General features: G+C 31.9%; 1 protein-coding gene and 1 pseudogene across 3 annotated transcripts; both read left to right on the top strand.

Annotated features, from left to right (window-relative positions):
- Window positions 1-7,797: 7,797 nt before the first annotated feature.
- Window positions 7,798-10,509, top strand: LOC111299531 (3-dehydrosphinganine reductase TSC10A-like; annotated as a pseudogene). The gene is made up of 4 exons (XR_016329843.1): window positions 7,798-8,417; window positions 8,547-8,694; window positions 9,150-9,440; window positions 10,367-10,509. The product of XR_016329843.1 is annotated as a 3-dehydrosphinganine reductase TSC10A-like (transcript).
- A 3,171-nt stretch (window positions 10,510-13,680) lies between these two features.
- On the top strand, window positions 13,681-19,090 carry LOC111299530 (putative inactive leucine-rich repeat receptor-like protein kinase At3g03770). 2 transcript variants are annotated; one of them, XM_089747488.1, is made up of 9 exons: window positions 13,850-14,244; window positions 14,489-14,647; window positions 14,728-16,118; window positions 16,290-16,423; window positions 16,829-17,072; window positions 17,326-17,537; window positions 17,630-17,655; window positions 18,355-18,466; window positions 18,664-19,090. In XM_089747488.1, exons 3-9 carry the CDS (start codon window positions 14,774-14,776, stop codon window positions 18,880-18,882), a joined length of 2,292 nt encoding a protein of 763 aa, XP_089603614.1. In that variant the 5' UTR covers window positions 13,850-14,244; window positions 14,489-14,647; window positions 14,728-14,773; the 3' UTR covers window positions 18,883-19,090. The 2 variants fall into 2 exon arrangements, 1 of the variants encoding a protein (XP_089603614.1); XR_016329842.1 differs by lacking the exon at window positions 17,630-17,655 and having other exon boundaries at window positions 13,681-14,244; window positions 14,489-16,118; window positions 18,664-18,700.
- The last annotated feature ends 2,203 nt before the right edge of the window (window positions 19,091-21,293 follow it).

Raw genomic sequence — 21,293 nt, 5'->3', positions numbered from 1 at the left:
TGGAAGAAAAATAAACATATAAATGGAACAAATAAAAAATAAAAAAAGAGAAATGAAACATAATAGAATTATAGAACAAACATCTAATATTATTATCTCTAATAGATAAAAACATATTCCTATTTATAATATTGAAATTGGCGTGAAAATTTAAAAATAAAATTTAATTGAAAGTAATTTAGGACAATAAACAGTTAACTTTTATTACAAATTGAATTGAAACTTATTTGGATAAGGTAAGAGTAATGAATATTTAAAAGAGAATAAATGTAATATTCTAAATTAAATAAATTTAGATTTTTTACATTATAAATGAATCAAATTAAATTAAGCATATTGATTTTTTTTATACTTAAAAAAAAGCATATTGATTTGTTTTAAAATTAAAAATGCATAAAATAAAATAAAATGTATTTATTAGATGACTCATGTTGTTTATTCATAATTGTACACATGTAAAAAATAGAATATCCACTGTAATTTTTTGTTGTCGAAGGCTTTGATTTTTATATATTTATATAAGATAATATATAAAATTAATAAAGTGTTAAAGGTATTTAATATTTATTATAATAAGTTAATTAAAAACTAAAAATGGAAGTAATGAGAGTAATTTATAAAATGTGTAAAAGCTATCATTTGATAAAAATTAAATTCATTATCATTATTATATTAATTTCAAATCTCTTTTTTTATTTTTCTCAAATGTATTAAATACTTATTATATTTGAAATTATAAAACACAAATTACTCTTAATTTAAGATACTATTACTCTTGAGTTGGTTCTTAATTTATTTTAGTCAATTAATCATTTAAAAATAAATATTAATAAGAATTATTGAATGTGTTTTATAATAATAAAAAAAAGATATTTTAAATTAAATTTAGTTTATCATTAAATTCTAAATTTTAAATTTAAAACGCATAATTAATTTAGAACACATGACATTTTTTATATCTTTCATATGTCAAAAATGTAGATTATCCACATCAAATTATTTCTATTTTAGTTAGAGGCTTTGCCTTTTATATATTTATATTAGATATAAGATTGGACATGAATAAAATTATTATTTCGTTAGCGAATTTTTTACACTCTATGGATGAAGATTAAAATTTTTTATTATATTTATATATTAATTAGTTTAAATTTTATTTGTGACTAAATTAATCCCTTGATTATTAAATTTAAAATTTCTACCCATGGATTATTGAATAATTTTTCTACATGAAAATATCTAAGGATTTCAATTAATTCGTGGTTAAAATTTGAGTTATTGTATCAAATGTTATTTAATTAATTTACATAATTACTTTTAAATGGTATTTAATAAATTTAAAATTGAAAATCTTATTTTTATTTTTAAATTACAAATTTTTATATAAAATAAAATATATATGAGTTGCTACATTAAGATTGTTATCTAACACTTTTGGTCAAAGATATGGTAGCTTTAAAAATGTAAGTTGTATTTGGCAAAAATAAATAAATAAATAGCTGTAAAAGATTTTATACTAACTGTATTTGTTCATAAAAAGGTTGGTATCTAGTGATTGTTGAAAACATCTATTGATATTGTTAAACAAAGAATCTCTAATTAATTTATGTTGAGAAAAGGCAATATATTAAGATGGTAGTGATATTTAAGTTAAATTTCTTCTTTAAAGTTTTTTAAACAATTTTGAATCATGAAATTTAGCATATAACTCGGTTTAATTGTAATAGAATTTATATGAATTAAAGCTATGTAGATATCAATAATTACGTAATTTGTTAATTAAATATTAAAATTTTTATTTTAATGATTTAAATTTGAATCGGATCATCTCAAATACAAATACAAAAAAAAAAAAAAAAAAGCTATGCGGACACAATTTCAGGGAATGGCTAACTTTAGTAGTGATGATGGTGAAGACCGGAAGAGACTAAAGGACTTTAATTGGTCATCGGATTCTTCTTTCTTATCATTTCTTTCCATAATTGGCGACCGAAACAGCCATGAGCGTCAACATGGAGATATAAGCCCACAAAAATAAAGAAAATGGTACGAGAGAGAAAACATATGAAGTGGAGAGTTGTGATTCTCCTTTTTATATCTTATGATTAATAATTTAATTAATTGAACATGTAATTACTTATTTTAATGTGATACGTTTGTCATAAAATGTTATTGATGTAATTATTAAAATATAATCTTGATTTAATTGTGACAACAAATTTTTAATTAAAATTAAATTTAATAATTTAAAATATAATATAATGATATAATATAAATATGATATAAAAAAATATAAAAGTGATATAATTTAAAATTTTAATAATAATTATATATAAATTTAATAAAATAATTTTTTATATTTTATATTAATATAAATTATAATATATAATTTTTATATAAAATATAATATAAATATATAAATTTTAATATTTTATATAAAACAAATATATAACTAATCTTACGGATTAATAACTATTGGTTTTCATATTGTTGGACACAAGGTCAAAGATCTGTGCTGCCATCCCATGCTTGCCATTTTTTACAAACAGTGAAAGAAGACGAATAAAGTGTATTGCCAAAATCCAAATATACCTGGTCGTCAATACGTGTAATCAACAAGTAACCTTGTCTGCTTTGACTGAGAGAGCCTTCCAACTGACCACAGTCATGTCTGTTTAGACCAATCATTTTTCTGTTTTTTTGTTTTTAACTTTAGTCATCCGATCCGATAATGTGGCCATGAATCATGCATGCCCAAATATCTAAAATTCTGTCCTTCAAATGCTTCCTAACAAATATCAATTGTGATCTTGACACGTGTCAGATTAAGTGGTGAATCTGGTAAACATCCGGATACATCGTACGTCACCGTCTGATTTGCAGTAGATGTGGGTCCTAGCGGCTGAGATTTGGTGAGAGTCATAGCACTTGCATTGTTGATGATAAATGATATTTTTATATTTTTTAAATATTATAAATTAAAATTTGATTATTAAAATTAAGACATAATATCTTATTTTTTGAAAATGATTATAATTAAATATTATATTATTAAAAAATCAGACAAATTAATTAATTAATTAATTAAAATTTATTAAATAATTTAACATAAAATTAAATTAAATGCATATATAATGAAATTTAAATTTAAAATCTTATACTTTTAATCATTAAATTAAGATTGTATTAACAAATATAATATTTTATTAATAAATTATATGAGATTTTAAATTTTAATCATTAGATGAAATTTAAATTAAAAATTCTTAATTTTAAAAATAAATTTTAATATCATTAAATTAAATTTTCATGATGATATTAAATGATATTTTAAATAATTTATAATGTGGATATTATATAAAATTTAATGCAGCAATTAAATGGAAAAATTAAAATAAAATAATTTTAAAAGATTAAAATTTAATGATCCATGATGTTTTTGATGATCATTCACCAATTAGACTCATACTTAATTAAGTTTCAATGTACAATATTGAATTTTTTTTTTATTTGGAATCTTTTGATATTTGATAATTATTTTAAATTTTAATTAATTTAAAATTGAGTTAGATCAAATTTTATAAAAAGATAAGTTCTTTCAACATCTATTTTTTTATTCATAAGATTTGAAAACGAAATTTTATTTAAGAAAAATGAAGCTTCTTAGCGACTAACCGACATTCTTGGTGATAGGCACTATTGAATTTTTAAGCCCCAAAGCTTCTTCTAAACACCTTTTATTTTGTTGCTTCCATTTATGTAAAAGACGTACGTGGCTCGTGGACATGGAAAAACCAAACACAACTGAAAATGGCAGGTCAGCATGGGGAAAAAGGAAACGTGTTTCTTGAATTCCATGCATCTCCCTCAATGTCTTAAAAACAATTTTCTAGCAGCTTTTTTTCTCTAAGACATGAAAATGGCAAGTCAGCATGGGAACGTGTTTCTCGAATTCCATGCATCTTCCTCGCTGCCTTAAAAACAATTTTGTAGCAGCAACAATTCATGTCCGTGGTCGGCCATTTCTGTGAAAAAAAAAAATGGCCATAATATCGAAGTTCGTATCAAGTTTATTGATGGTGTTTTAGTCGAAGAAAAGCTGATTGAAGATTGAGTAAAAGCGAGTTTAGATCTTTAATTAGAAAATACGGTCAAAAATGACATAATTAATTATTTGAGACATGTTTTGATGTTCATATCAATAAAAATATAAAAATATGATGAAAAAGAAAGTAAGTAAAAAGTACGATAAAAACTTCGGATTCTTAATTTATATGAATTTGAATTTTTTTTTATTTTATATATGAGATAAAAAATAATAATATGATTGAAATAATTAATAATTAATATTAAATTTTTATGAAGCTTAAAAAGAGATTTCATGAATGATTATAAATTACATTTAATTATAATAAGAAAGTTCAAAGCTAAGTGTATAGTTTTAAGATAATGTTTTGATGGGACATGAGTGAAGTGATGAATATAACTTTCTTTAATAAGGAGTGACTGAGTTTTATGACGAAAAATCTGAATGTTAACCTTTATTGGTGGTGATATGATAATCGAGCATGTATTGATTAGGCGAAGTTGACCAGATATAACAATTAAACGAGAAATTCAATGATGCATGGATTTCCATTTGGTCTCTGTTTTCTATCTCTTTAAAATGTCGTTTTGACACTGAACTCATATTGCGTTTAAATTTCGTTTTGATGATTTTAGTCATCAGGTTTTGGCCTGGAACGCCAAGTTGACAAGGACATACGCCATGGATCGGGGCCTGGAGCTTCGGTGACCTCAACAGTAGATGTAACTCAAGTACAGGAAAAGCACGGGAAGCAGTTCTCAGACTGGTGTATCTGTGGAACTGGTCAAGAGATTGGCTGATCATGGCTAGTAAATTCAAATTTCTTTAGTCTCCAATGGGCCATGGTTATCCATTGACTCATTGACCTGGTTTCCCTACCATCTTAGCCCATTGTACTTGGTGGACAGATCATTCGAATTGTCTACCACAAATGTGACAATGGAGAAACCTCTGAAATCGAATTCATTCCTTTTGTTTTTTGAACAACTTCTTTCAATTCAAACAACCAAAAGTTGAGTACCAGGGAGGGGCATTGGCGAATCAGGCTCAAGCCAAGTGGTAAATTTTTTTTTTTTTTCATTTTCAAAATTTGAAATCCCAACCAAGTCATAATATTTCAAGTTTAAATTGCTTTGGCGCCAAGTTTTATATCCCTCATGGAAATTGATCCTTAAGAACTAACCTGTCCAATTTGTTTCAATTAAAGCTTGTGTTCAAGACTCCAACTAACCCCATTGTTGCTTGTATCTCAAAGTTCTCAATCTTAAACTTGCGTGTTAAACTTCCAACATTTAGAGCTCATTTGGATTCAATCACACCGGCGTTATAGTGCGATGGAGTAACTTTTTGGTGCAATTGCACCTCAATTGATTGTTTGGATTACACAATTACATTGTAATTATATTTAAACGGTGTAATTAATCGAATTCGAATCGATATAGTATTAAGTTCAAGTTCAAACTCGATTCTAAATTTGAGTTTTGAAATTCTGTTTGAATTTGATTGAATTTTAATTTTTTAGTTCGAACTCGATTTGAACTAAAAATCAAGTCATTTAAACTCACTTGATTAAATTCAATTGACATGTAAAAATAAATTCGATTATTATACTATGCATTGTTTTCAAAAGCAAGTTCAATGTTTTGTTCTTTTACTTGTTTTTTTTTTATCTTTATCAGGCTCCTCTCTTGTCCCCCTGAATCTTCAAATAGAAGCCAGGTAACTAACCCAAAGCGCAAAAGAATTTCAAGATTGAGTAACAATGATAATGTTTTAGTTTTCTCCCCTAAGTCTGAAAGCAAGAAAAAGAAATACAACCCTTTTGGTTATTAAATTTAGAAGAGCTTATTGATAACTCTTTTTTTTTTTTTAATTTATTTTTAACATCTAATTCTATTTATTTAACTCACTCGAATAAGATGTTATACGTTTAAATCCTTTTGAATGCACAAAATATAAGAGTCCAACTAAAATTTATATTATCTAAACTTATTGTAAGTTGATAGCATAATTTGAGGCAAATCATATATATATATATATATATAGAACTGTAACAAAATGGTTTAAAAAGTGGGTAATATATACTCGCCTATCATTTCATTCAGTGTGGTGTTACTGTCTGCTTTTTAAAATTTGAAAGACATGTACGAGGAGTTCTGAATTCAAATGTATAGCTATTATACATTTTCTGACAGACTTTAAATCTTCTTACGGACAATCATTTCTACTGGAGCAAGCCATTTCCCTTGTGTAGCCGTAACTGTGCTTCGGTTTTAGAGGCAATTTAAAAGATGGAGAGAGATCTTCCCGGATGATTTCACGCCGGTAACTGACTGCTCTTTTACTTTAACTTTATAATGTATTAACTCATTCATCCGAACCCTTTCCCTTGTAAAGAGTTTGGCTACACAAACAGGTTTTAAAATCCCAACACCAACCTGGAGGATTTTGACCAGAGATTTTCATTGCTGTCAATCAAATACAAGCCCTTTCCAGATTGTGAAGTTGACTCATTTAGAAGTTCACATCTGATGGAATGATTGTTCCACAGAAGTGGTTTTTTTTAGCTTAATTTAGATTTTATTGTATTTTTAGTATGATATGATCAAATTTATCATATTATTAGTTAACTTTAAATATTTATTTCAATAAAATTTATTTAATAAAAAAATTTTTTTATTATTTTTTTCAGTCGTAAGTATAATAACTTTTATTAATATTTTCAATCTTACCATTCATTTAAATAAACTTAATATAAGATACCAAATTGGCATCATGTCTTAAGTACGATGTAATCCTCCTGTTTTATCACCTTCTGGTTTCTTTAAAAATATACATGATGTAGAAATGGTTACCATTTCACAGAATGCACAAACAATAGTAACCAAATCGTTAAGTCAATCTATTTTGCCATCTGCTATATGCGAGTTTTAGATCTTTGTTTCTGATCATTTGTGTATAGGAAACTCGGGTTGTTTGAGATTAAGTCATTTTGGATTTAAATTGTTAATTTTTAAAATCAAATCAATTTAAATTTATATCATTTTAGATTAGTTTTTAAATTTTTTAATTTTGAGTTATTATAAGTAAATGTGTAAATGATATATCAATTCTCGTGAGGTATTTGAGTTCGACTTGAATAAAATGTAAATTTAATTTAATTATTATCGAATTAAGCTCAAATTCAAATAATTTGATTTATTGAATAAGCTTATATTAAATATCTTAATATTTGATTCGAATAATTTACGAACTTAATCAAATTTTTATATTTTAATTAAAAAATTATTATTTTATCTTTATATATATAAATTAAAATTCGAATTTAAATACAAATAATCGAGGTTAAAGTCAAACATGAGAATCAAACTTTTTTTTTATTTGATAAATAAATTTAATCAAGTGAGTTCAAGGAATTCATTCTAATTTAAACTTTAAAATTTAATTAAATTCAAAATAAATTTTAAACAATAAATTTCAAGTCAAGTTTGAGTTCAAATTTTAATATTTTGAATTCGATAAAAAAAAAAAGGGAGTGTGGGCCTGGGTTTATGATTCACGTAATGACGACATTCAAATCCACCAAGGTAGACAACAACCTAAACTATTTTGCCGGGGCCCAATCAAAGTAGATAAGCTTTGAGTCAATTTCCAGAGGCCCAATCAAAGCAGACAACAGCCTTCGAACCTGTTTTCCCTCAAGCCCGTAACAAACTGTTCCACAGCCACAGAAAAAACTTCCCACCAGCAAAATCAAAACCATCTTTCGCAAGCACTCTTTCACAGCTCCTGTCGTCACCCACATCACCGCCGTCAATGGTGCTTTCTGCTTTAATTCTGCTTCCCTTCCTTCTCCTCCTACTCTACTTCATAGTCCGTCCTCGTCCCGTGAACATCCCAATCAAAAACCGCTACGTGTTCATAACAGGGGGGGTCAAGCGGCATCGGGCTAGCCTTAGCCCAGCAGGCGGCTACCCAGGGAGCCCGAGTATCCCTCTTAGCTCGCTCTCTTACCAAACTCGAAGAAGCGAAAAAATCGATTCGCCTTTCCTCCGGAGTCGACGTTTCGATCTTTTCTGCTGATGTTCGTGACTACAACGCCGTTCAGAGGGCGGTTAACGATGCGGGACCCATCGATGTTTTGGTGGTTAACCAGGGAGTTTTTGTGCCTCAGGAGCTGGAGAAGCAGGAATTGGATGAGGTCAGGTTTATGATAGATGTGAATTTGATAGGGAGTTTTAATGTCATCAAAGCTGCCTTGCCGTTGATGAAGGTGAGGAAGGATCGTGAACCTACCTCCATCGCTCTTATCTCTTCCCAAGCTGGTCAGGTCAGTGGTCAAATCATTGAGTATTAGTTAGCATTTGTTTTGTAATAAGCATTTTGGAACTGACTAATCATCAGAAGTAATAATCTTTGTTGTTTAGTTGCAATTGAACTTTGTATTATGGGTATGTAGGTGGGAATTTATGGTTACACAGCGTACTCCGCCAGTAAATTTGGGCTCCGTGGATTAGCAGAAGCATTGCAACAGGAGGTTATTGCAGATAATGTCCATGTCTCTGTTATATTCCCACCAGATACCGAGACCCCTGGTTTTGAGCAAGGTTTGAGACCCATTTCTTTGAACCTTAAACTGCATCAAGTTGCATTGCTTGTTGGTAACCTGTGTTTACTAGTAATCAGCCGGCTGCGTTTTGTAAAGCTGTGAGATGTCATCGTTCTCCGTTATAATTAATCAGTTCAAATTATTATGGATGTGAAGAATAATGAGATTAACAGCTTTTGACCACTTGTAGAACATGATTGTAGCTATCAATCTAAATAGACATGGAGAAGTTCACTCGGATGGTAGTTATTCATTGATTCTAATGCAATCAAAGGGCTGGAAACATATTTGAAATGGGAATCATTGACAAATTAGAGTACCTCAACTTCTGTTTTCCTACATCCAATTGTGTTTCTCAATAGTAAATTAGAGTATGAGATAACCATATGCTATAACTCATTGTATTTTGTAACAAGCATTTGCATTTATTTACTAAAGGCTGAACTTCGGCAGAAAATAAAGTTAGACCTGAGCTCACTAATATTCTAGCAGCCTCCTCTGGTTTAATGAAAGCTGATGAAGTTGCCAAGAAAGCTTTAGATGGCATCAAATCTGGCAGTTTCGTTGTCCCTTGCAACTTTGAGGGGCACATTCTCGCTATAGCGACTGCCGGTTTGTCCCCTCAAAGATCTTTCTGGATGGCATCCATTGAGGTGGTTTTTGCTGGTTTATTTCGTCTTATAGGTTTATTTTTCCAATGGAACTGGTATGGGAGCATAGAAAAGTTGCATGCAAAGAAAAATGGTTAGTATGCAATATTATTTTTTGAAGTTGTTTCTCTCATGTCAAGTTGAACAGTCAAGAACTTGAGATTAGATTAATTTCAAGGGATAACATTTTTAGTTTTAATTAAAGTTTTTAGATTGTTGCTCTTAGGAACTGTGGCTGTGAGAATATTGTGTTTGACTCTTATTTATCAATTATTGATGAAGTTAAAATTTTGACATTTCCGCTTCATTCAAGAATTAGGAATTTGCATGAATGATGCTTCATAGAGGTTTTCTTCTCTCTGTTTCATTATTAAAATGCTTATGGTTGGTAGCAATTTAAACTACAGCCTTGTGTTTAGACTATTTTAATCTGGTAGATAGTTTTATTTTCAAGTGAGATTCTTTGCCTAAACTTAAAATGATAGTTTTCCCCTTCCAAATCCTGAGAACTAAAAAAGTAAGATTGTTAGTGTTATATTTATCAGCAGGGGTATCTGCTTATTGATAGAAGGTAAAGACTATTACAAATCAGAATACAAATCACACTTCCTCTAAGCATACCATGTTTGTTTTACCTAGGAAAATTGGAATTTAAGTGTTTAGTGTTGAAGTCATGGGGAATATGAGCCTTCCTTTGGAAAAAGGTGTAATGCCTGATTGTATTGTTCAATACTCTTTTTGTGGGAGCATATCACCTATAACAATTGTACTACAATTAACCATTTAGATTTTAGAGTTATGTAGGGTCTACCAAAATGTTATATGGAGTCCACTCTTACAAGTGGTAGACCCTCACATAATTCTTGATTGTTATCGGACAATTATAGCATTATAGTAAAAAGAATTGTAGTTGAAATGCTCCCTCTTTTTGTTCATGATTATTACACCTTTTATTGTGTCAAAACTGTAAGTAGTAATATGTCATAATAAAATGTTTTCTATTTGTGTTCTTGATTTCAGAGACATAGAATTCCCTGGTGCTTGTTATGGATCAGTGTTCCTTCTGGCATCCGTTGCTTACTTCTAAGATCTCATGGATATGGATCTTTGACTAATAACTAGTTTCAACATTCAACATTCTGGAACTGAAGTTCTCCCAAACTCTCCATCTATGTTTCTGCACATTGCAACCAATGCCATGTTGAATAGATCAGAGACCTTAATTGTTTCAATCCGATTTTCGAATTGGCTATTGCTGAATTAGCTATTGCTAGAAGTGAAATGTAGCCAAAATTTGAAAAAGCGAATAGCTACAACCATTATTCATTGGATTACATTGGAAAGTTATAGTGTGTTTCAGAACTTGTCACCCGAATCTTGAGATGTATCTTGTTTCCAAATATTACAGGCTTTTAGTCAAGACTTCAAGAGAACTGTCTTGTACCTCAAATAAACAATTATAGGCTATTTGCTCTTTATGTCACCCATATTTAATCACAGCAACCATGGTTATTCTTGTAGTACAAGTATGCTTCTTGGCTGAGACGAAACATAAAATGGGAAAGTAAGATCAAAAGTTAGGACATAGTTTCTTAACAGTTTGCTGAATCTGGTTTTGTGTTTTGTCAATTTGATCCAACTTCGACGCTGAGACAGCTTTTCCTGGGGACAACACGCGTTAAGACACTATGCTCTTCAGAAGTCATGGGTTAACAAAATCTTGCAAAATTTTGATCTCTAGCGCCCATCACTTGTATTTATAACCAGAAAACTCTCTGAAAGTAAAGGTTTGAGTTTTCTAATGTCAGAGTTTCGGTGGGATAGAAATTGGTAAAGCCAGGGCACGAGATGGGACCAAAAAGAATTTGAAAAGAAGTTTCTGATGGAATATGAGGATGATCTTCTGCGATCTTGCAGGATGGGATGATCTTCTGCTATCATGCAGGATGGGATGTTGGATTTGAAGGATTCAATAACCAATTATGAAACGTAAATTGGGTCGAACAAAGGACTGGAATATCAAAATGCCATGATTCACAATGAAACAGGGTAATATCATATTGGTTTACTTTGCAATTGATAGTTCTTTTAGCCTCTTTTTGTTTAGAATTTGAGGGTGTACCTGGCTGCGATGATGCAGCCAGACTTTATAGCAGTACATATGTATTTTGTAACTTGGTAAATGGTATTGGTACTTGGTAGTCATAAAAATGTATGCCGGTGCATGTGCATGCTTCTCCTTTCTGTTTTTATGAGGAAGCTACATGAATTTGTCAGCATCGAAGGAGATAAAAGGAGGTGTCTTCATCATCCATGTTTCCTCTCGGAATGTTGATCAGTCTCTATGTTTGTAGTTGGTTTGCAAGTTGCAACAGCTCTGGTGTGAAAATGATGGCAAATTTAGTTGTTTTGGGACACATTTTTTGAGAAAGATGGATAGAGGTAGAGAGTTATGGGAAAAAAAAAACAATGAGGTACAAGAAAAACAGTGAAGCAAAGCAACCAAATTCCCCTTTTTGTTTCAAAATGTCTTGTTCTATAGGTAAATTTTTTCCATTCTGTTCAAGTAATGTACCCTGGAGTGGATAGTGGATACCTTGTGGCCTTTTGGGGTGGGAAAACCTGGAAGGGGTGGCCAGTGGCCTCTAGTTGGTGGGTCATGTCCGTACGTAAAACAAAAGCATACTTTGAAATTAGAATGTGAGGCCCATTTCTTAGGACACATGCACCTTAACTGTGCCTGCGGGCCCACAAAAAGGAAAATAAGAATGCCACTAGGCAGGTAAAGGTATAGGACAGAATAGGAGACAAACTGCAAATAGTCCAAACCCTGTGGAAGATTAGGGGCCTACAACAAGGTTAGTTTTCTTGCACTTTTGGAAACCTTTGGCCCTTTAATATGTGCATGCAGGGTAGGTTGGCACCTACAGGAATTGATGCTCTTGAAATCAAAGTTGATTTCCGCCTTCATTCAAAGTTTAAGTCACCAAGAGCTTCTGTCATTCTTCTATTCAATGCATGAACCGACACTAGGGCTAGCCCTAAACCTTTTCTTTTTCATAAATATATCTATCCATAGTCAAAACAATTGGATCACAAATTTTTATTATAACCATCAAACTTAAGAGTCTGCAGTAAATGCATATGGGTTTACATTTCAAAATCGTGCTGGTGGGATTTAGGTGGGGGATGGATTGAGGCAAAGCATTTTTGTCTTTGCAGCAGCTCTATCAGATTCAGTAATGGTCCCTTTTAAATCCTTAGCTGTTTAATCTTGTTTATTTGCCTTGCCCTTGGAAACTAAACTGTCTTATATGCACAAGATGCTAAGTTTTCACTGATATAGTAGTAGCATTATCTTTACCTAAAAATAAGATTTCACTTTTCTAATTATTGACTGTCTTTGTCTGTCTGTCATGGGATGGAATCTTACTTTCTAGATTGCCAAGTGGTTAACATTTCAATCATCTCTTAGCCAAATTCATCATTGGGTCCCGTGAAAATCAGAACATTATAACACAAAGCTGGCTCATCTTTAAACTGATGAGAAGATATTTGCAATGATGTTTATGAACTAGGATGGCTTGAATGAGTCAGATGCCATATCCAAATATGTAAATTCCAAGCCAGCTGCATTGGCATTTGACCCCCCACCCCCAGCCAACATACCTCTTTGTCTGTTTCACTTTTAATGGGGCGTGAATGGAATTACTTCCCCACAAACATGCAAATGTTCTCAAAACACTCATATAAACATAAAAATGATCAGTTGTGAAGTGGGAGTCTGGGTGTTTGGTGATTCAAAGCAAGGGCAGTTGCTCGTGGTTAAGGTGTTTATAGTGATCATATGCATGGGATTCCAAAGATAATTGTAAACTTAGCAACGTGGTCTTGCCTTCAAAACAGGCTGTCCAAAGGGCAAGGGGCCCCAGGATTAGAGGGTGCAATGCTTTTAGTAACAATCCGAGTTCCAATGGTGATGTCTGCTGATTTTTCCCATTAAGCTCCTTTGGTTTAGCTTAATATTAGATGTTCTTACTAATTTTAGTTGGTGAAAGGACATTGAAATTGCTTGATCCTTTTGCCATATTTGATGATACCCTACTCCTAAACAAGGACAGAAAAATTCAACTTCATATTTCGCATATGATTTCCTTATGATGACTATTGAATATTACTTGTAAGATTGACGAACATCTTCACTCAAACCTGTTGGAATATTTGATCAAGACTCTTCTAAATTTGTGTACAATTTTCTTATAATAGATCTCATATATGCAGTAGGAGTTTGCATGAGAAATAAATGAAAGATTATAGTGGTATTGTATAACATTGGCCCTAGGCCGGAGAGCTAAAACTAGAGGCCATTTTCAGTCCCAAAAAGAGTACAAAACCAGAGCCAAATCTGTTACACTCACACCAGAAGAGGACACATCCAAAAAAAAAAAAACCCCATGTGATGGCATTTTTATAGGTATACCAAAACTCCAAGGTCATTTACAGTCATTCCCAGCAGCAAAAACTGCACAAATAAACTACTTTTAAGTTTTACAGTATTCTCTCTCCATCTCTGCATTTCTTAAGCAATCTTTCTCTGGTTTCATGTGACATATCCCTTCTTAGCTTTGTCCTTCTCCAACAAAAACAAAGACCTCCATATTAATTCACCTCTCTCTCTCTCTCTTTCTCTTAATTGCCTTATCAGTTATCATTGATTGCTTCTCTCTTTTGTACGGCACTTTTCAACCACCACCTTCCATTTATTGCAGCCAAGCCAGCAGGCCAGGCAGAAGCAGTCAACTTCTATTTAATATCTTACTTGCTTAAATGATACAAGTTACAATTACGGAAGCTTAGCCAAAGTATATTAAAATTATCACTTGCATTTCTATCTTCAGGTAACCTTTTTTTAACCTTGTTTTGGTTTCTGGGTTGTTGTTTATTTTCCTAGAAAGTAGCTAGAGAGAAAGACATGTTCATTGGATCATGAAAGTTGCTTGTTTGTTAATGTTCTCTTTGTTTCTCTCCATTGGGTTTCTTTCTTTTTTAACTGAAGTTAGTTAAAGTGTTGAACTTTTTCTTGGGAAAAACACCAGTTTTGATGTTCCCAAGTAAGATTTTTTCTTTCTTTTTTTCCTCCAGCATTTCAGCTTTTTATGCTTTTGAGTGTCCTCTTGGATTTGTACAAGTGTGAATTACCGTCAAGAGACTTGTCTTAGCACATGACTAGGATTTGCAGTTCTCTACTCCAGTGAAATTTCTCTTCTTGGGTTACGTTGTAATTAAAGGTTCAACCTTCAGGTAAGGCATTGATATGAAGCTTCCTTTTGCTAGGTACGTTTCAGTTTCTTCTGAATTTAACATTCCTGCTTTTATTCTAGGGCTTATATTCACCTCTTAAGACATCTGGCTTCACAATCTTGTTCAATGGGATACTTTAACATGTTTGTTCTAGTATTGTTTTCATGGAGTTGCTTTATCCAAACTACTCATGGATTGCAAACTTATCAAATCCAACTTCTGCTGCAAATAAGGAAGCATTTAGAGTATCCTTCACAGCTGCAAGCTCTGGATAATTACTATGGGGACCTCTGTAACTTGTCTGCGACAGCACATGTGATGATATCTTGCCAGGATAATTTTGTCACTGAGCTTAAGATTAGGGGAGATAAGCTTGCCAATATTAGTGGGTTCAATGGATATGCAATTCCTAATAAAACATTGTCTGAGACTTTCTCCATTGATTCTTTGGTTATCACATTGACAAGGTTAACCAGTTTAAGGGTGCTTAGCTTAGTGTCTCTTGGAATTTGGGGGCCACTTCCTGATAAGATTCATAGGCTATATTCTCTAGAACTTTTGGACTTAAGCTCCAATTTGATGTATGGCTCTATCCCCCCTCAGATATCTAGAATTGTTAAGCTTCAAACTCTAACATTGGATGGCAATTACTTCAATGATACTATTACTGATAATCTGGATTCCCTATCAAATCTTACTGTTCTGAGTTTGAGGGGCAACCGGTTGAAGGGTCAGTTTCCTTCTTCAATATGCAGAATTTCAAGCCTAACAGATATTGCCTTGTGCCACAATAAGCTTTCAGGTAAATTGCCTGATTTGAGTTCCTTAACTAGCCTGCGTGTGTTGGATTTAAGAGAGAACCAGTTGGATTCCAAACTGCCTGTCATGCCCCAAGGACTGGTTACTGCTCTTCTTGCTAAGAACTTATTCTCAGGTGAAATTCCTGGGCAATTTGGCACATTGAGTCATCTTCAGCACCTTGACTTATCTTTTAATCATCTGACTGGAACACCCCCCTCTGCCTTGTTTGATTTGCAAAGCATCAGTTATTTGAATTTGGCATCAAATACGCTCAGTGGTTCACTTCCAGAGCGTCTAACTTGTGGTAGCAAACTCGGGTTTGTGGATATTTCTAATAACAAGTTGGTTGGTGAGCTTCCTTCTTGCTTGGACGATAAATCAGATAAGAGAGTAGTCAAATTTGGTAGGAATTGCTTGTCAATTGATGGCCAACAGCAACATCAAGGTTCACATTGTAAAGAAGCAAACACGAGGAAAAGTGGAAGAAAGATAGCAGTATTAGTTGCTGCTATTGTAGGATCTGTTCTTCTTCTGGTCCTTTTGGCATTTGGCTTTCTTATTCTGTCTCGAAGATGCTTCCCAAGGAGGACTTTTGAAACTCGTATTTGGCAAAAGGCTGTTCAAGACAGTCCAACTAACGGGGTTTCATCTGAAGTTCTTGCAAATGCCGGTAGGCAAATACATTTCTTTTGTTGCTTCTGTTATCCCAAATGCATCCAAGATATGTTTGTACTTAATAAAGGTCAAGTTCATCATGATTTCTAACCCAGTTATAGTGCTTCAAAGGGAAATTTGAGTTATTATTAATGTAATTGTTAATTATTTGATTTCATTTTTTTAGGATTCATTTCTGAAGTTGTGAAGCTAGGGGTACAAGGTGCTCCAGTATGTCGACTGTTTTCCTTGGAAGAGTTGAAGGAAGCCACAAATAGCTTTGATTCATCAATGTTAATGGGTGAAAGCTCTACTGGGAAGGTATCCTCAAAACTGAAGAATTTATCAACCTTTGATGATTTTGTTTCGTCAGTAAAAGTGAAATCAGATCTTAGAATTATCATTACACAATGGTAATAATCATCCCACTCTTTTTTATCAATCAAGTATTGTGCAGAACTATGAATTTTGAGAGGGAAAAGTTTACTAGCTTGGAAATTTTATTATCACCATATAGATTTGTTCTTTCATTTTCTTTTCTGAAGCTTGGCACCAAGAAAATAGCTTGCTGGAGCTAAGATTTACTAAACAATTATACCCCTTATATAAATCCATGAGGTTTAGCCCTCCTCAGTGAGCAGAATAGGTGTGGCAAATACACGGTTCCGATATTCGTATATGCTATCACCAAAGACCTTTCTGACTTCATTTATTTCTCTTTTTCAGCTATACAAAGGAAGATTGGAAAATGGGACCTATGTTGCCATTCGATCTTTGACATTACTGAAGAAATATTCAAGTCAAAATCTTAAAGTTAGGCTTGATTTCTTCTCAAAGCTTCACCATCCACATTTAGTAGGCCTTTTGGGTCACTGCATTGATGGTGGTGTACAAGATGATTCCAGTGCAAACAAAGTCTTCCTCGTATACGACTATATGAGTAATGGGAATTATCGTATGCATCTGTCAGGTCAGTGTTGAAAATTTGAACATAAAGTTATGTTTGTACATGATGAGTGCACAGCTATAAATGTAGGTAAGTGTCCAAGCTTAGATATTGCAATATTGGAAGAAATGGCTATTAATGTCTTTGACATTATGTGGAAAAAAGTACAAGCATGTATGATCCTTCCTGATTGACCTGTACACACTCACTGCTAACCATATTCTAATATTTAATGTCTGCTGGATTCTGACAACAACAATCCGGAAAAATGATGCAGAAAATTGTCCAGAGAAGGTTCTCAAGTGGTCTGATAGATTAGCAATTCTAATTGATATGGCCAAGGCTGTAAACTTTCTACATACTGGGGTTATTCCTGGTGTTTATAATAACCAGTTGAAGACAAATAATATATTGCTGGATGAGCATCACATAGCAAAGCTGAGTGACTATGGTATGTCTATCATCATGGAAGAAAATGAAAAACTAGAGGTATGTTTCTTAGCTGTTTATATTTACCTTGTTACTTGGAAAATATATCATGGCCCTGAGTGGTTATTCTGAAGTATTTTATTATTCTGCAGGCAAAGGGAGAGGGCTTAAAGTCTAGGTACTGTCTAGAACCAATTGTCAACAGATTATCCGAACTTTTAGCTTGCAACTATATTCATGAGATTAGGATTGGAATGCCATCTTAATGCATCTTTATGTAAATAATAGACTTGCATCATTAACAAAAATTATAGTAGATGGAAAAACGTCATTTGATAATAATTCAGTTGTCTTTGCATAAGTAGTTCCTTTCCACTACGGCAATTGCTGCAATTGACATGGTTTCCATCACAATGAACAAAGCTATACCAACTTGATGACCTCTGGACCAACAACTCTTCTGTTAATTCCAGTATGCATCATCATATGCTTGTAGCTACTCCCTCCTTAAACATTCTCTTATGCATGTACCATCTACTAAACATATTTTGCAATTGCTGTCAAACCAGTCTGCGCAATTATTTTTTATCAATGATTTCAACTGTCTCATCTTTTCTTTTGTAGCACCAATGCTGCTTTGTTGCCTCTATTCCATTTCTAAGATTACAGTTCCACAACTAGCAGAATCATCTAGCATGCATTTGATCAATCAATAATAATTTGACAGTAACATGTTTATGTAAATTGAGGATAAATAAGAAACTTGCTGTCTAAACCAACAACATATCGAAAATTTTGGTTTTCCTGTTGGATCGCTTTTAGACTTTCTTGCGGATTGTTGTTTATATAACCAAACCCCTTTTATTCTTTATTGCAGCCAAAGTAAAAATTTGGAGGATGATGTTTACGACTTTGGATTTATATTACTTGAGTCTCTTGTTGGGCCTATAGTGAATGGAAAAGGAGAAACATTTCTTTTGAATGAAATGGTAAGCCACTGATTTTTCTCTGATGACTTCCATTTAACACAATATTATGACAATGACCATGGCTAGTCAAATGCAGTCAAGAGTTAAGTTCTGGAAGGATTATATTAGATATGAAATGTTAAGAAAATCTTGCTTTCCATTTTTTCTTAAAAGTTCGAGAAAGGCATACTTCTAAAATCTTGCATTACAAATCACAGGGATCGTTTGACAGCCAGGATGGCCGAAAGCAAATTGTGGATCCAACTGTGTTAACAACTTGCTCACAGGAATCATTATCAATAGTGGTATCTATTACAGGCAAATGCATATGTCCTGAACCATCATCTCGGCCATCTTTCGAGGATGTTCTTTGGAACTTGCGGTATGCAGCTCAAGTTCAGGCTGCAGCCGATGCTGATCAGAATTCAGAAGTCTGATTCTACATGGTTATCATTTGTATATGGTTGGTGCTACACCTGCGGACATTGCTTAGATAAAGCTCTTGGAAGGTGCTTTAGTGTATAAAACGAGTTAGGTCTATATTGAGCAGCAATTCCTGAGAAATATAATCCGTAAATGACATAATTTTAGACCTGATAAATGGAAAATTTTTGGTAAAATAAATTTTTCTTTGAGATTGAAGTACTTCCAATCATTACAAGCAACTGCAATATCGAAAAGCTTCTGTGATTTAATCTTCTTGCCTTGGAAGGATCTTCAAATACATCCTAGCAGAACCAGAAAGCCGTTCATCACGATCATTGTGCTTCATTGCTTTCAAATTCAGGTAAAAGTTCTCAGGCTTTGGTTTCTGGTAGGTCTATCATTGTCTGCAACGCAATGGCTTGCCATTCCTGGTTGAAAACTATACATGCTTTTACAAGCTTGAAGCTGCTTAGGATACCCAACAATCATTACCAAAAAGCAAAGCTTTTAAAAGCTAGTTTGGTCATCAGAATGTCATTTTTCTTCTTTAACTCAAATTCTTGACACAAGTAGCAAATAAAACTCAATTGAATGTCACATTTTTATGTTTATCCACAGCCTCCCCTTAAGGCCCCCATTTCTTTCATGCAGAAAATGGGGTAAAACAGACCTGTTTCTAGTGGCAAAAGCCCATCAGAAGTAGTAGGATACTGTTCAGACTTTGAAACCCACCATTGTTTTGGTTGATAGCTGTTATTGCGAGCGGTCAGGTTAGCCATCCGAATCTTATAATAGAATTGGTAGGTGTAACGTCCTGAATCTCATATTAAAATAATATACGATATAAGGAATGATATTACATAAAATTTAAATTTAAATTTGCAAGAAAATTTTTGTAGGATAAAATTGTGAGACTTTCGATTATAAATTGAGTGTAGATTTCCACAAATAAACAAAACTATTAGATTTTTAAATCAAAACGGATAATACATCGTAAGTTAGGTGCAGATCTTCATAAATAATATTAGAACGGTTACAATTGGAGGCGAAAATTAAATACCACACGATGAGGTCATGAAAATCACAAAATCCTACATGGTGAGGAATCACCTCTAAAATCTCATCATCTGTGGAGTCACCTCTAAAATTTCATTACTTGGAGAGTCATATATAAAATTTCATTGTCTAATGTGATTTTAGTTTTGTGATTCAACTCAGCTTGAAATGAATGTTAAGCTTTAAAGCGAACAATATTTTACAGATTTGATGCTAGTCTCTACAGTAAAAAAAGGGAGTCAAATCCTACCTAAAACATATGGCCAAATTCAAACTATTATTAATATAAATGCAACTATATTCTACTTACATAAGGAATTTAATATCTTAAATTTTGGTTTGATAATTTTAGATATGAGTTTGATAATTTTAAATATGACATGATAATACAATACAAAAATAACACGAAATAAATTATGCATGCGTTTTCTATAATCATGTTTTGTGTCTTACTTGTGTTACACGTTTAAAACATGACTAATTAATTAATCATGTTTTTTTGTATTATCGTATCAACATGTATAAATGATACATTTACAACTCGGATATAATCGTGTTTTAATATTTTTATTATATTTTCATTATGATTTAATGTTAAATTATTGATTAGATATTTTAATAATGATTGTGTTTAATCATGTTAATCATATATAATCGTATTAATCATATCATGTAGTATTTTTTATTTTTAAAATAAATTAAAACATATTAATCATGTCGTCTAGCATGTAACACATATAAATATTTGTGTCATATTTTTATAGAAGTCGTTCGTGTTATGTTTGAAATCGTATCTGACACGAAATACGATACAATGACATAAATTATTAAATTTGTTTAAATTATATACTACTAAAAAATAAATATTAGTATTATTTTTTTGAAATAACGTGTTATTATTATTATTATTATTATTATATCAAAATAAAAAATTTAATAATTAAAATTAAAAATTTAACAATTTATTAATGGACTAAATGACTATTAACATATTTACTTTTGGTGAAGGTGTTTGTTGGCTTTGAATTAAGTCTATTTTTCTTGTGGAGCAAATAAGTAACAAACTACAAATTACAATTTGATTACAAGATTGGGTTTGTTGCATGGTTCAAAACCATAATCTCCTTCCAATTTTAGCATGTAAAATTTAAAATCATTAATTATTTTTCATGTTATCTTACAATCAAATTTATTTTTCATGCTATTTATAATAAAACTATTATTTTATACATTTATCATGAAATTTTTAAACTTTACAAATTATTACAATATTGTCTTGTGTTCTGTTATTTATTATATTCATTGATTACCCTTTCTCTCTCTCTCCTTTAATGTTTGTCTTTTATTAATTTTTGGGTAAAATGAA

The sequence above is a fragment of the Durio zibethinus genome, chromosome 18 (genome assembly GCF_047325235.1).
Source record: "Durio zibethinus cultivar Kanyao isolate XHJ-2024 chromosome 18, ASM4732523v1, whole genome shotgun sequence".
NCBI lineage: Eukaryota > Viridiplantae > Streptophyta > Magnoliopsida > Malvales > Malvaceae > Durio > Durio zibethinus.
This window is presented reverse-complemented; position numbering and strand designations above follow the sequence as displayed.